The sequence below is a fragment of the Lipotes vexillifer genome, unplaced genomic scaffold, assembly GCF_000442215.2.
Source record: "Lipotes vexillifer unplaced genomic scaffold, Lipotes_vexillifer_v1.1 scaffold216, whole genome shotgun sequence".
Taxonomy (NCBI): Eukaryota; Metazoa; Chordata; class Mammalia; order Artiodactyla; family Lipotidae; genus Lipotes; species Lipotes vexillifer.
In genome coordinates, this window is record NW_006779100.1 from 3,719,414 (window position 1) to 3,735,867 (window position 16,454).

The 16,454-nt window shown below is 41.2% G+C and overlaps 1 protein-coding gene across 1 annotated transcript in view; it reads right to left on the reverse strand.

Annotated features, from left to right (window-relative positions):
• The window catches only part of SSH2 (slingshot protein phosphatase 2), a 109,170-nt gene that overhangs the window by 12,640 nt on the left and 80,076 nt on the right, over positions 1-16,454 (reverse strand). The window contains exons 10-12 of the mRNA XM_007452452.1: positions 9,989-10,035; positions 5,006-5,152; positions 1,486-1,686 (exon numbers count right to left, since the gene is read on the reverse strand). Coding sequence (XP_007452514.1) covers positions 1,486-1,686; positions 5,006-5,152; positions 9,989-10,035 — 395 coding nt within the window. The remainder of the gene's footprint in view (positions 1-1,485; positions 1,687-5,005; positions 5,153-9,988; positions 10,036-16,454) is intronic.

Genomic DNA, 16,454 nt, shown 5'->3' on the forward strand with positions numbered 1-16,454 from the left:
GAAATGGGGAGATGTTGGTCAAAGGGTACAAATTTCCAGTTATGAGATTATAAAGTTCTGGGGATTTAATGTACAGCATGGCAATTATAGCTAATAATACTGAATCATATACTTGAATGTTGCTAAGAGAGATCTTAAATAGTCTTACCACAAAAAAGAAACGGCAGTTATGTCAGGGGATGGAGGTGTTAGCTACTGCTACAGTGTTAATCAGTTTGCAATATGTAAATGTATGAAATCAATACACTGGACACCTTAAACTTATGCAATGTTGTGCATCAACTGTATCTCAATAAAGCTAGGGGAAAAAAAGGAACAGTGGCAGTTAAGTGCAGTGTAAGTGCTCAATAAACCCTGCCATAGTTTAAAAAAAAAAAAAAGACCTAATACTGGGTGAAGAAGTAAGGCTGAAGAACAGGTTTTGTGGGGGAAAAAAAAAATCCATCAATATATGTGATAAGAGGTAAGATAATGTCAACTGCTGTCTGTGGTTATTGAGTTTCTAAATGATTTCTCCCTTTGTAATTTTCTGCATTTCTGCAAAACATATATATATAAAATCAGATTAAAAGATCTTAAAAAAGAAAACAAGAGAGCTATTTCTGGGAAGCCCCTTCATACCTCAAATGGGTTATATATATCCCAGTTCTACAGATTTGTCACATGACCAGAATTACTGTTGAAGGTTCAGTGAAACCAAGCACTGGAAAAAAAAAAAAAAAAAAAAAAAAAATGCCCAAAGCAGCAGCAGATACTTGTTTTAAGAGAATGGGTCAGGGACTTCCCTGGCAGTCCAGTGGTTAAGACTGCACCTCCACTGCAAGAGGTGCGGGTTTGATCCCTGGTTGGGGAACTAAGATCCTACATGCCACGCGGCCCAAAAAAAAAAAAAGGGCCAAAAAATTTCTAAGAATTTCAGCTAGCACTACCCTGGGAGCAATCAGTATCCATTTTGATAAGGCAGCTACATCTGGCTTTAGAAGCTGTTGAGAAGTATTTATTAAAATCTGCACCTAGGGCTTCCCTGGTGGCGCAGTGGTTGAGAGTCTGCCTGCCGATGCAGGGGACACGGGTTCGTGCCCCGGTCCAGGAAGATCCCACATGCCGTGGAGGGGCTGGGCCCGTGAGCCATGGCCGCTGAGCCTGCGCGTCTGGAGCCTGTGCTCCGCGGCGGGAGAGGCCACAACGGTGAGAGGCCCGTGTACCACAAAAAAAGAAAAAAAATCTGCACCTAATTGAGATCTGAAATAAGGGAACAGTATTTCCACCCTTTAGTTTAATGTCTTTAGTTTAGATTAAATGCCTAATCTTCCATGCTGATCTTAAATACTGGTACTTAATTTTTAAAAACTAGATAGAGGTTTCAACTTTCAAATCCTATCACACACTTAAATTAGGTGAGAACTAGCTGCAGAGAAGGACATTTCACTGTGCCCTGGGGAGCATAAAGGAGGGAAAATCTGAGAAAGTCAATTAAGGACTCACCTTGCCAGCAAGATCCCCTGGTACTCTTCCAGCTGTCTCATGAAGCTGGGGTTGGGCTTGGTCACTGTTCGTCTTTCCTTCACGTAGTCATAGGCTCGGTCCAGATTCCAGCCATACTCCTTCATCGCATAGGCAATCACAGTGGAGGCTGAGCGACTCACGCCCATTTTGCAGTGCACAAGGCATTTAGATCCGTGTTTCCTAGTTTGGGGGATTGAGGTAAGGAGGAAAACACAATAGTGAGTACACTTTAAGAGCTAGGTTCTAAATGTGTCCACGTCTCCTGTCTGGCCTTTCCATTTTCTTGCTTTGTAATTCACCCCACCTTAGTGCACTTGTGTGCACCTCTAATCAAATGTGTGGGGCAATCCTGGTACACTCAAATGATATTCAGTGTTAATATTAAGCCTCTCTAGTTCATTCAGCAAACATTTATCAGGCATTTACCATGTTTAAGACAATGTGCAAGGTCTGGGATGCAAAAATAAGTGACAGCTTTTCCCTAAAGGGTAGGACTCATTGGGAGAAATAGACAATTAAAATTCAAAATGGTAATTGCAATGACAGTTGGTCACAGAGCACAGAAGGAAAATTTTCTATTTAGAGACTGGACCCCATTTTGTGTGTGGCTGGAGGCCAGTCCTCTCAGCCCCAGGGGCACGTTGACGGCTGGCATGCTATTGAATTACAGGTGTGGCAATGAGTCATCTAATTTACCCAAATGTTGTGAGTTGCTTCCAGTTCCAGTTCTAGTAAGAGTTCTGTCCCGGGAGGAAAGCACAAACCAAATGAAACTAACTCTCCTCTTTACTCAGATGTAGCCCTGGATATTACTTTTCACAACACTTTTCACAACCCGTGTTCTGTCTAAGGACTGGCTATATAACCCGTGGAGCTGGATGGGACCATGTGATGTACCACATGGCTTTCTCAGCAAGGAGGGTGGAATGAATAATTAGCTGTTTTTGTGTTTTTTTATGGGGTGGAAGAAAGAGAAAACAAAGTCACCATAAAGTGACACTAACAAACAAACAAACAAAACTCCTCAGTCTTATGCCAGAGCTCATTACCTTGGATCTGAGCATTGCTCAGCTATGCTAATTCTGCTAATAACAGTGTCTGGCCCAGAGTAAGCCTTCAAATATTTGCTAAATGTATGAACAAACTTATGGATCTCCTGATTACATCTGTCAGTTGTAAGTAGGAACAACATTTTAAAATCTGGAAAAAAGAACATTTACTCTTATCACTAGTGTACGTGGGCTGGAATCCTTCCCAAGTGGTTATTCCAATAAATTAAAAAATGCACATGTCAGCCTAACAGGGGAAATCTATTCATCCACTCACTCACTGTATTACAGGAGACAAGCTTCCTTCCAGAAGCTTATAATCCTTCTGCTGGAGACAGACACACATGAATGAGTTAAGCACCAATGCAAGGAGGCATAAGGTTAAGTGCCAAAATGAGAGGGCCAGCCAGATAAGCTATGGGAATGGAGAGAATGGTCTGGAATAACTGAAACAGTCTCAAAAGTAAAGTAAAATTTTAGTGTCCTACGGTTGGTGCGCGCATATGCGTCTCTGTATGCTTAGGTGATTCCAAATGACTAGGACATGTTTGTTTTGCTTATGGCACCACAGAGTTTTCACTTAGACTCCAGCTGGCAAGCCAAGTCACAGTGACGCAGATGGAAGTTCAGACATGTGCTCTATATCTTCCCATCAAGCTCTGACAACTTTAGTACATCGAATTTCAGGTCTATGCCTGCAGGCACGGAAGGTGCTCAAACTTGGACAATCTTAAGAAAAACACAATTATGAAATCCACTCCTATGAAAACATTTCTTCGTTTTGAACTGGGCTTTTTCAGTGGATGGCTTCTAACTCAGGTAATGAAGGATCTGCAGTTAGTTCTCACCTAGCCCAATTTTACCTTTCAGGTTCATTGCCCACCCCACCCCCTCACTTCAAGTGCTAGATTGTCCAAATTAAGCCCAGCATCACATTAGGAATGCTAAACTAGAGTAGAGTGGCCCTGAAAGTGTGGAGTCCTAACCACTGGACCGCCAGGGCCCTGATTAGGGTGAAACACATGAGATGCCCAGGGTGCCACTTAAGGGGAGGCACTCACTCTGAGACGCTGACCTATACTTGCAGGACATGGAGAGTGCGTGCCTCTCAGTAAATGTAATGTGGGCGCGTCATGTTATCTCCCTCTAACCCCAGCCCTGCTGAAATCAAGTCTTTCTCTTCACTAGGACTGGGGCCTCGCCTTCATCTCTAGCCTCTTTGGCTGTAACCCTGACAACTTGCCTCGTCTTTTCCAGTCCCCTTTCCTTAAGGAACTAGAATATTCCCATATACTTGATGGACTGAAATGAGACATGATCTTAGGTTCAAGTCCTGTCTCAACCACTAGTTAATATCTCTGAAACTCATCTCTGCAGTCTGTCCTCTTCTGTACAGAAGGAAGACAGCATATGCCTCTCTGGGTTTTGGAACATACAGGAGAGAATATGTGTAAAGTACATGGCACATAGGAAGCATGCCATGAGTGGCAGAAGCTTCAACAGTATAAAACAGTCTCTCAGGTACTGGTTAGAGACTGAGAAAATGGGCTTAGAGCTGGAATATGGGGATTCAGGACAACTAAGAGGAAGCATTTCCTGACCATGTAGGTCCTTAAGCGAGATGTGGTATCATTCGTGAAGGAGGACTTTAAAAACAGAAGCGGGAATTCCCTGGCTGTCCAGTGGTTAGGACTCCATGCTTTCACTGCTGAGGGCCTGGGTCTTCTGAGTGTCACCCCACCTGCAGAGGGAATGTGGCCAACATGCTTTCTGATGGTTTTTTCTACTGAAGGGATAAATAGGACTGGCAAAAAAATCCCCAGGGACTTAAAAAATCAGTGTTGATATATTAATACTAATACTAAACACTAAATTAATACTGTGGAATTGTTTCACTAAAAGGACCAATTAATTTAAGGAAGATAACAACAGAAGGGCCAGAGAAAAAATTTCACTATTTAGAGTAGCATAAAAGTAAAGTGAAAGAATGGGAAAAAATTTCCAAAGCGTACTGTTTCTCTCCTTGTCTTCAGAGAGTAGGATCAAGTGTTCCACCTGTCTGGAATAATTTCTATTCTATAACTTTCAAGTGTCCCTATTGGTAACTTAAGAATTCTTCCTTCTCTCATTCAGAATTTCTCCTCTATTTCAGAATTTCTTCCTTCTCTCATTTCTATTTCTTTCACTGCAGCTTGAGTTTATTTTCTCTAATTTTGTGCTTAACAGAAATAGCCAACATGAGATCATCTTCCAGGGGCTTCATCTACTTAAAGCAAAAGTATTAAGTCACTAGTCATCTTTTTCCTAGTATTAAGAGATCTCAGTCTCCTTTTTACTCTACTTCCTTTCCTCTGAGTATCATCAGTAAGTTATCTACAGCTTTCAGACCCCAACCATGTGTGGTGCACAAGGAAGAGGGGTCAGAACGTGTGTGTGGGACCATTACTCACTTTGCTTTAGAGATGAATTTGTAAGTGTCATTCCAGTAAGCCAGGAGATCCGTTGCCTCTTCGTCATATACCCGAATGTTGTGATACTCAAAGACTCCTGGGAAGAAGTTATCTATCTCTCGAGTGACATTCAAGATATATCGCACCCTGTGAGGAAACCAACGGAGAATATGAGCCCTACTACTCAGGCGAAATCCAATTCCCAGCACTGGAATTTTTCTTATTTAAAACTTGCTTACTCCTGGGCTTCCCTGGTGGCGCAGTGGTTAAGAATCCACCTGCCAATGCAGGGGACACGGGTTCGAGTCCTGGTCTGGGAAGATCCCACATGCCGCGGAGCAACTAAGCCCATGCGCCACAAGTACTGAGCCTGCGCTCTAGAGCCCACAAGCCACAACTACTGAGCCCGAGTGCTGCAACTACTGAAGCCCACGTGCCTAGAGCCCGTGCTCCACAACAAGAGAAGCCACCGCAATGAGAAGCCCGCGCACCGCAACCAAGAGTAGCCCCCGCTCACCACAACTAGAGAAAGCCCGTGCACAGCAACAAAGACCCAACGCAGCCAAAAATAAAAATAAATAAATAAAAAACAAACGTTTATTCCTGAGGCTGAAATTAAATACTAAAATATTGAAGAAAGCTAAAAAAAAAAAACCCTAAGAGGCTATCCTTATTTAATACAGAAATTGTATAACAGGGTCCTGTGCATACCTGGGTATCAGGGAGTTACTGAGAGAAAAGCTGTCTACCAAGTTCAACATCTATATTCCATTTTCAGTTTGTGTTTAGTTATACAATCTCATCTTTCAGAGTCTTTTGTAAATATGCCTTGCATTTTACTCCAAAGAATCAACCTGAGGCCCATGATCTGACAATTTCTCTGCAGTCACTAAAATTACCAGCAACAAAATTTATTTTTTGGAAGTCATCTGTATTAAATCAGACTATTAACATGTACCTTAAGAAAAAAAAATAGAAGGAAACATTCCCTCCTATCTTTCTAAATGCCAGGTTGTCAGTTTTTGCTCTATTACTCTCCTTAAACTACATGAAGGCAAGTGAGGCCAGGCTGGTAGGGTCAGAGGAAAGTTGGACTTAAAGCTCTCTTAACTCTCTAGGATGCATTCCTGGCTGCTATGGCAGCAGATGTGTCTGAGAGTTCTCCCAGGCTTGCAGAAAATGGTTTCTGTATCAAAAATTTCTTTTGCTATCTCTCTCACTGTGCAATGTCAACAAATGCTTCAGTTTAATCTGCCAAAGGATTACCTTTTCTCAGTGCTGTATGGACTTAGACACCACTGTTGTCAACTCCAACAACACAGCATAGACTCACTCACTTCCCTCTGTAGAAGCTGCTTCCTGGCTTCCCATAGTGGCGCAGTGGTTGAGGGTCCGCCTGCCGATGCAGGGGATGCGGGTTCATGCCCCGGTCCGGGAGGATCCCGCGTGCCGTGGAGCAGCTGGGCCCGTGGGCCGTGGCCGCTGGGCCTGCATGTCCGGAGCCTGTGCTCTGCGACGGGAGAGGCCACAGCAGTGAGAGGCCCGCGTGCCGGAAAAAAAAAAAGAAGCTGCTTCCTTCTCAGAACCACACGTGGGGTTCTACAAACCCAATCACTGAAGTCAGAGAAATGACTACAAAAAGGGAGAGCCAAGCTAACCAATTCTGTGGTTAAGGTCAAGCAACCAAAATTTTTCTGGGACATGGTTTGAATCCGTTTTAACTTAGCATCAAAGTCCATTACTAGAAAGGATTTTTTCTTTTTAATTTAAAAAGCAAGCTGGGCTTCCCTGTCGGTCCAGTGGTTAAGACTCGGCGCTTCCACTGCAGGGGGCGAGGGTTCGATTCCCTGGTCAGGGAACTAGGATCCCACATGCCGTGTGGTGCGGCCAAGAAAAAAAAAAAAAAAAAAAAATTAAGAAAAAGCAAGCAACATGCACCTGTAGAAAACACTCCAGCAGTTCCCCAAAAGGTTACCACCATATGACCCTGTAAGTCCTCTCCTAGGCATAAACTGAAGAGAAATGACAACATATGTCTACCCAAAGATTCATACATGAATGGCCGTAAGAGTATTCATAATAGCCAAAAAGTGGAAACAACCCAAAGGCCCATCAAATGATGAATAGGCAAATAAAATGTGGTGTGTATATATGTCTCCATATAATGGAATACTGTTTGGCAATAAAAAAGGAATGAAGTACTAATACATGGCACAACATTGATAAACAGAATATGTCCAGAATAGGCAAATCTATAGAGACAGAAAGTAGGCTAGTAGTTTCTAGGAGGTGAAGGGAGGAAGGGAAATGGGGGTGACTGCTAAAGGGTACAGGCTTTCCTTTTGGGTTGGAAAAAAATGTTCTGAATTGATTGTTGCACAGCTCTGTGAATATACTAAAAGCCACTGAAGTACACATTTTAAAAGGGTGAACGATATATGTGAATTATATCTCAAAACTGTCAGAAAAAAAAGGCAAGCACACTTCCTCTTATTTCATTTAAAATAAAAATGAACAACCTTCCCATCCCCAATCCCATACTTCAGTAATGGATTATAGCAGGACAGGTTTCCCAATCTTTTTCATTACAGAAGCCTAGTCAGCCACTAACAATTGGAAATGGCACTCCTTGAAACTTCTTTGTCATTCCTACACTTCATTGTAAGCTATTCCTTACAATGCTTTGTAAGGAATAGCACTTTACTTGGAGTTCTAAAGTCAGTGGATTGGGAGAAAATGGCCTTATTGTCAAAATTACACTTGAAAAATCCCTCAAATCATCCACAAGGGGCAATATACATGTTTTGTGTACAGATCCCTGAACTATAATTCTTGATCCATTGAAGTTTTTTTTTAAAATAAATTTATTTAATTTTTATTTATTTATTTTTGGCTGTATTGGGTCTTTGTTGCTGCGCACGGGCTTCCTCTAGTTGCGGCGAGCGGGGGGTACTCTTCGTTGCGGTGCAAGGGCTTCTCATTGCAGTGGCCTCTCGTTGCGGAGCATGGGCTCTAGGCATGCGGGTTTCAGTAGTTGTGGCACACAGGTTCAGCAGTTGTGGCTTGTGGGCTCTAGAGCGCAGGCTCAGTAGTTGTGGTGCACGGGCTTAGTTTAGTTGCTCCACGGCAGGTGGGACCTTCCTGGACCAGGGCTCGAACCCATGTCCCCTGCATTGGCAGGTGGATTCTTAACCACTGTGCCACCTGGGAAATCCTTCTTCATCCATTAAAGTTTAAGCATCAGTGAATTTAAGAAACAAGATCTAAGTAGATGTCTGAGCATCTAACCATACTTGTCTTTTTTCTGTGTTCTATAATTTAGCATTGTAAGTAGTAAATGAGATAAATAGGTCTCATCTCCAGCTGGGGATATAAGTCAAAAGTCAAAGTGAATATATGCATGAAGTGATTCTAATGCATTTGGCAGGCAGTGCTCTATCAAATCTCAGATTTCATATTAAACACTGTATCAGGTGCTAGTTTCCTGCAGGTCACATTCTGTCAATTTTTCTACCACTCCTTCACATTTACCGGGCACCCTTTTGATATAAGGCTCTGAGCTAGGTATGTTTCACACAAAACTAAGATGGTCTCTGCTTTCAAGAACTTCTGATTCAATCCTTATCAACTTAAATTTTCCAAGTTCTATTTAATTTCATACCTTAATATTAAGTAACCAGATTTCCCTCCCCCCCGCCCCAAGAACTCTTTGTATAATCACTTGGCTTCCTTTCTTCTGAGGGAAAAGTAGGAAGTATGCATCTAATCACATTAAAGACAACCAGAAGGCTGACTTGTAGCTGAGAAAACAGGCAGCCAGCAACCAGTCAGGGAGTCATCACTATCTCTTGAGTCTCAGTAGGTCTTATCTCTGTCCAAAATGAAGAGTTAGAATGGCCAATTTCCAGACATGATTTTCTCTTCTCTTACTGGAATGATCTGACCTCCTAAGGCTGAGTTCAATGAAAGATTTAGGCATTAGCTAAGAAGTGAAAAGGGAAGAATGGCAGCTTTTTGCTTGCTGAATGTTCACTGTGGTCTCAGTTGCTTCGATCAAACTCATAACCATGCCGCTTAGGAACACATTTCTTACTACAAGGTCAGTCTTCTTGTTCAATTTTACACTGTCTCTTTTATATTTATAAGCTACTCAGTCTTCATGCACCTTACTATAAAAGGATAGGAACTGAGTCTTATTTTTCTTTGGATCCCTAGCGTCTAGCACTGTGCTTGGCCTACAGAAGTTGCTCAGTAAATGTTTAATAAAGACCTGTGAACCTAGCATATGCAGTTCTGTGTACTCCTACATAAAAATAGGAACCAAAGTCTAGAGACAGTAAAAAGATCAGTGGTTGCCAGGGGGTGGGGATGGGGAATAAATGGACAGAGCACAGAGGATTTTTAGGGCACTGAAAATACTCTGTATGATGCCATCGTGATGGACACATGGTCATTATACATTTGTCCAAAGCCATAGAACGTACAGCACTAACAGTGAACTGTAACGTGAACTATGGACTTCAGATGATTACCAGGTGTCAATGTAGGTTCATCAGTTGTAAAAAATGTACCTCTCTGGTGGGGATGTTGAGAATGGGGGAGACTATGCATGTGTGGGGCAGGGAGTATATGGGAACTCTCTGTACCCTCCCCTCAATTTTGCTGTGAACCTTAAACTGCTCTTAAAAAAAAAAAAAAAAGAGGAGTCAATAACTAGATTTGGTTTTAAACAGCATGAAAGGCTTGCACATTTGTTTTTGAAAGCCTTTCCACTGAAACAGTTGATCTTTCTTCGGAGGTGGGGGGATGAAACAGTGGGAGAATAGCCATTTTAATTTTTATTAAATTATACCCAGTAAGAATCAACTGGAAGCAACTCTTAAGCTTAAAGTTACTCACTGACACCTCTCTGACGGGAAAATGTAAAGATAAAACAGTGATTTCTGCGACATGGGGGTGTCAGCAATTGCTCTGTGTGCTTACCCTCGGTTCTGTAAATCCTCTAAGTTAGAGGCATTCCATTCCGAGCCCTGTGGAACCAAAAAGACAAGGTTAGAGAGTATTAGCCAATGAACTGAATACAATACTTGAAAAGGAGTCCTGTGAGGGAAGAAACAGTTTCTGAAAAGAAGGCCAATAACATCTACCAAGTTTCCTCTCTCTGTGCCAGGTACTTTATATGCTATCATATTCAGTTTCCACAAATGATAGAGTAAGAAAGTTACCTTCATTTTTTAGAGATATGAAAACCAACCCTTATAGAATTCAGATAATATCTGCTCAAGATCACATTGCTGGAAAGGTTTCTTTGACCATTCTCCAATCTAAGTTAAATGTAGTCTGTCACTCTTGTTCATAGTAGTCTATTTTATCAATAGCATGCATCACTATTTTTACTTGTATATTTATTTATGTGCTTATTTACTACCTTTCTCCTCCACTATAATACAAGCTTCTTGAGGGCAGCAACCAGGTCTCTTGTTCTCTAAGGAAACTCCTGCACAGTGCCTGGCACCTCGCAGGTATTCTTAAATGAACAAAGTGGCATTATTATGAATTAAAACTGGATTTCATTTCAAAACCCACACTTTTTCTAGTGCATTATGTTACATCTAAGAAACTGGGATGGTACGGTGTGTGTGTATGTCTGTAGGGGGAGAGAGTGAAATAGTCAAACAAATGAGAGAAACATGATGTGCAAAATTTAAAGGAAAATGTTTCTATAGATTACCTGCAAGATACATCAATTGTTAATATTTTGCCATATTTGCTTTCTTGCTGTCCTTCCCTTTCTTTTGATATACATCATACTTTTTTTCTACCTGAACCATTTAAGTAACTTGAGCATCATGACACTTCAATACTTGATCATGTATCATTTAAGAACAAGAATATTCTCCTATATAATTCCATTTTTGCAACCAAGAAAGATAACATGAATACAATAATAATCTAATATATCATCTATATTTGAATTTTAAAAATTGCCCTCAAAATGTCCTTTATATTCATTCAATCAAGAATCATACTGTGCATTTAGTTGCCATGTCTTTAATCTAGAACAGTCCACCCCTGTGCCTTTAGTTATTTTGTCTTTCATGATACTGACATTTTTGTGACTACAGGTCTGTAATACTGGAGAGCTCCCCACAACCTGGATTTATCTGATTGTTTCCTGATGACTAGATTCAGGTCAAACATTCCTGGCAAGAATATGACAAGGGTGGGCTTCCCTGGCGGCGCAGTGGTTAAGAATCCGCCTGCCAATGCAGGGGACATGGGTTCAAGCTCTGGTCTGGGAAGATCCCACATGCCGTGGAGCAACTAAGCCCATGCGCCACAACTACTGAGCCTGCTCTCTAGAGCCTGTGTGCCACGACTGCTGAAGCCCATGTGCCCTAGAGCCCGTGCTCCGTAACAAGAGAAGCCACCGCAATGAGAAGCCCGCGCACCACAACGAAGAGTAGCCCCCGCTCACTGCAACTAGAAAAAGCCCATGCACAGCAACGAAGACCCAACACAGCCAAAGATAAATAAAATAAATAAATTTATATTATAATAGAATATTACAAGGGAGATATTGTGTACTTCATACTGCATCAAATCATGAGGCACATAATGTCAGTTTGTCCCATTATTTGTCAGGCTGAGTTTGAATTCTTGGTAGATACCTTTGTGTCTGCCACATCCCTCTATTGTAAAGGTTCCTTTGAAATTGATTAGTAGTCTATAGTAATCTTTGAAGCCGTGAGAAAGCCAAAGTAATCTTTTTGCCCTATGATTTCAGCATCAATTGCCGATCTTGCCCAAATGAATTATTCTACTGGAGGTTACAAAATGGTAATTTTCTAATTCTATCATTCCTTCTGCAAGTTAGCTGACATTCTTCTGTAAAAGTGTCTCACCTAATCAACCATCACACCCTTTATTGAAGTGTCACTATGGACTCTTGAATTCTTTTTGTATTTAGAAAGTTATAATCCATTACCATCTTTTTTTTTGGACATGCAGATTGTCCAGAATTTGGCCAGTGGGAATCTCTTCAAACAGGTTCCTTCTGATATGATTCCATTAGTCTTTGAGCGCATCCATGCTTTGTGGTACAAAAAGTTGTTCCGGATTCACTTTGTGAGTAGAATCAGCCAGTTCCCCAAGAAGCCCTGGTTTCTTTTAGTGAAGAATGATATTTTGTAACCAAGATCTGGGCATTAATTAGGTATGCTCCTAACTACTGGGTGTCATTGTTTCTAAAACTTTTCAGGGGTCAGATCTAGGAAATATTTCTAAACAAATACTGAGTTTATATTTTTACCTTCAACTGAAATTAATTCAACACCACAAGGTTCTTCCTTTCTTTCTTGCCTCTCCCACACTGTTTATGTATCTCCTTACTCCACAGTGAGAACTTTGGTTCCCAACAACTCATTTACTCTACTTACAAAATAGTTTTAACATTATTACACCAATACCAAAACCAATAACAAAAATATTAAGTTCAAATTTTCTTTGCATTTCTTTTTTTTTCCTTATTATATCCCACTAAGGGGTACAATTAGAGTATTATGCTTAAGTTATTTGAATTAATTTATTTCTGTGAGGTTATCAATTTGATACATATTTGGGTTCATTTGCTCCTGTTTATATTCAATTTTAGGGTGTGTTTTTTCTTCCATGTTTTCCATTTTTTTGAATATACAAGACTTTTTTTTTTGGGGGGGGGCGGGTTACACAGGCCTCTCACTGTTGTGGCCTCTCCCGTTGTGGAGCACAGGCTCCGGACGCGCAAGGCTCAGCGGCCATGGCTCACGGGCCCAGCCGCTCCGCGGCATGTGGGATCTTCCCGGACTGGGGCACGAACCCGTGTCCCCTGCATCGGCAGGCGAACTCTCAACCACTGCGCCCCCAGGGAAGCCCTATACAAGACTTTTATAATATTGAAAGTCAAAAGTTTATTAAAAAGTAAACTTGAAGTCTCACTCCCACCCCCATCTCCTCAATCCCCATGCGTAACCGTTTTTATTAGTTTGTGGCTTATTCTACCTATGTTGTATTTTGAAAAAAATATAAGCAAATATATACTTACCACTTCTGAATTACACAAAAGTACTTTACTACATATGCTTTTATTGTTCTCTGCTTTCTTCACTTTGCAATATCTCCTCAGACCCACTCCACATCACAGTGCCACTTTCCCCATAGCCTTGCCAACAAAATGTGTGGTTAAGCTTTTGAATCTTTTCCAAACTGATAGGCGTGAAATGTTATCTCGGTGTAATTTTAATTTGCATTTCTGTTTAGCGTAAGAGTGAGCAACTCTTCAATGTTTCAGGTCTGTTTTCTATCTTTGAGCTATAATGTTCATGTCTTTTGAAAAGGCAAACATTTAAAAATAAGAATTTATCTATTTCAGAATAATGCAATAAGTGGAATTTAGCTTTATAAGACTCAGGTTCAAGTCCCAACTCCCCCTCTGACTGGGGGACCTTGGGAAAACTGCTTAACCTCTCTGTTTTCACTTTCCTTATCTGTAAAATGAAACACTCCTCCCACCCTAGTCCTAGGAATCTAATGGATATAGCTTCCCCTCAAACTACAAATATAAAGTTTCTCCCCATTCCTTTTGCCGTGTAAGAATACAAAGAGAAGTCTGTGACCTGGAAGAGGGCCCTCACCCAACCATGCAGGCACACTGGTCTCAAGACTTCCAGCCTCTCCAGAACTGTAATAAGTTTCTATTGTTTATAAGCCAACACCTCACGCCCCTCCCTCACATTTCTTTTATATTAAAATGGAAAACCCTCTCTCCATCCTAAATCCTCCTCTGGACACTGTCCTTTTCCTTTTCCTGAAAGGAAATCTAATACTCACTTTCTAAAATTCCTCATCTAATACTTTCTAAAATTCCTCATTTCCCATGTATCTCAACCCACAGCACTGTGGCTTCTGCCCTCATCCCTCTTGCTAATGACCTCTTCTAATTGTCTAATCCAGAGGTCACCTTTGTAACCTTATTCCACTGGCCTTCTATGAGTATCTATCTTGATATGGTCATCACTCCCTCCTTATAGAATTAGATCAGACTGCACAAATATCTAGCCTCATGCCTGGCACAACAAAGAGGATCAACAAATGCTTGTTGAATAAATCATCAAATGAGATAAGTAAATGAAGCACTCTGAAAATTGTCAAGTGTTATGTAAGCACTATATTCGTACTACAAGTGATCTGTAATTTGGCCATCGAACTAGGAGATCTCAAGGATGCTATGCTGAAGTACATTTAGGAAAATTGTCAGTAAGTGACGGATGACTGATCTTTTCTACAGACCAGGGCTCACCTGACTTGCTTTAAAAAATATATAAGAGGTTCTAAAGACTCTGTGCTCAAACTTAGAAAACTGGCTCCCATACCAAAGAAACAGGCAAGAATTATTTTTTAAAAGAAAGGACTTTCAAGGAGACAGAAGCCAAGCAATAAGGGTTGAGTGGCTAAATTGGAGCCAGGGAAATGTGACCACCTCACTCCTTAATTTAGAAATCTAAATCCTCTGTGGAATTCTGTACAGCTAGATGGAAATAACCCTGATGTGATGGTAAAAGTCCATGGTTTTCATCTACCTGTCCAGAGAAACTTCAAACTGACAATCTGAAATGACACATACCCAGAAACAAAATAAATTAAACTCATCAGCTACTGACTCAGTGAAGCCCATGTAAAGTGACTTGGGCTTTGCTTAGGGCTGTTTCAGGTTCAACCTGAAAGAACTGGAATCAACATGGTGTAATTACTTTTCTGTCCTCAATACAAATGCCATGCATATTAGCCCCCTTGGGTCCTCAACAGACTCAATCTCTGTTTTTTTTCCTCCATGCTTCTCAGGCACTGACATAATTCCATGGGGGTTTTCGATAAGTTCTATGGAATTATGCAAAGCATATTTTAATTGTATGGAAGTGTAAAATGAAATCTTGAAACTATACTGTAATACATTTAAAAAAAATAAATTTATTTATTTTTGGCTGCGTTGGGTCTTCGTTGCTGTGCATGGGCTTTCTCTAGTTGCGGCAAGTGGGGGCTACTCTTCGTTGCAGTGTGCGGGCTTCTCATTGCAGTGGCTTCTCTTGTTGTGGAGCACGGGCTCTAGGCACATGGGCTTCAGTAGTTGTGGCACGCAGGCTCAGTAGTTGTGCTGCACGGGCTTAGTTGCTCCGCGGCATGTGGGATCTTCCCAGACCAGGGATCGAACCCATGTCCCCTGCATTGGCAGGCAGATTCCTAACCACTGCGCCACCAGGGAAGTCCCGCTCCTACAGTTTTTAAATAAGTTCACTTCTACCTTTCACTCTGGTTCACATACACTGTACTCTGGCCCAAAGACTGAAGTGACTGATTTCTTTTAAAATGTTATCCTTAGTACATGCACCCCAGTGTCCACTGCAGCACTGTTTACAATAGCCAAGACATGGAAGCAACCTAAATGTCCATCAACAGAGGAATGGATAAAGAAGATGTGGTTCATATATACAATGGAAGATTATTCAGCCATTAAAAGGATGAAATAATGCCATTTGCAGCAACATGGATGGACCTAGAGATTGTCATACTGAGTGAAGTAAGTCAGAAAGAGAAAGAGAAATATATGATATCCCTTATAAGTGGAATCTAAAAAGAAATGATACAAATGAACTCATTTACAAAACAGAAACAGACTCATAGAGAACGAACTTATGGTTACCAGGGGGGAAGGGTGGGGGGAAAGGATAGTTAGGGAGTTTGCGATCAATATGTACATGTTGCTATATTTAAGATGGATACCCAACAAGGACCTACTGTATAGCACAGGGGCCTAACTCTGCTCAAAGTTATGTAGGAGTCTGGGGGAGAATGGATACATGTATATGTATGGTTGAGTTGCTTTGCTGTGCACCTGAAACTATCACAACATTGTTAATCGGCTATATTCCACCCCCACCTCCCAAAAAAAGGGGAAGAATTCTGTAAGTTCCAAATTGGGATGAAAACTAAAATTGCCTGAAGTAAAAAAAAAAAAAAATGTTATCCTTAGGAAATAACCTTGTTGGGGTCCAAAAATTCCAAGCAAAAAGAGGAGAGCACATCTATGGCAAAGAAGGACGACTGTACTGAGGGTTCTGCAAAGATCATACAACTCGAGATAATCTTCAAGGATTGGTATCCCTGTCCAAATCTTTATCATACCATACCTACAGCCTCAATGCTGTGAGTCACTTTACTGTGGCAGCCAGGCACAGGATCGATTAACTTTTTCTTCTAAAAAGTTAATGCTACACATCTCCAGTTGAGGGGCAAAAATCATGAATATGAGACAATTTTTCTTTGAAACCAAAACTCTACTTTAAAAGGATATGTGGGCTTCCCTGGTGGCGCAGTGGTTGAGAGTCCGCCTGCCGATGCAGGGGATGCAGGTTCG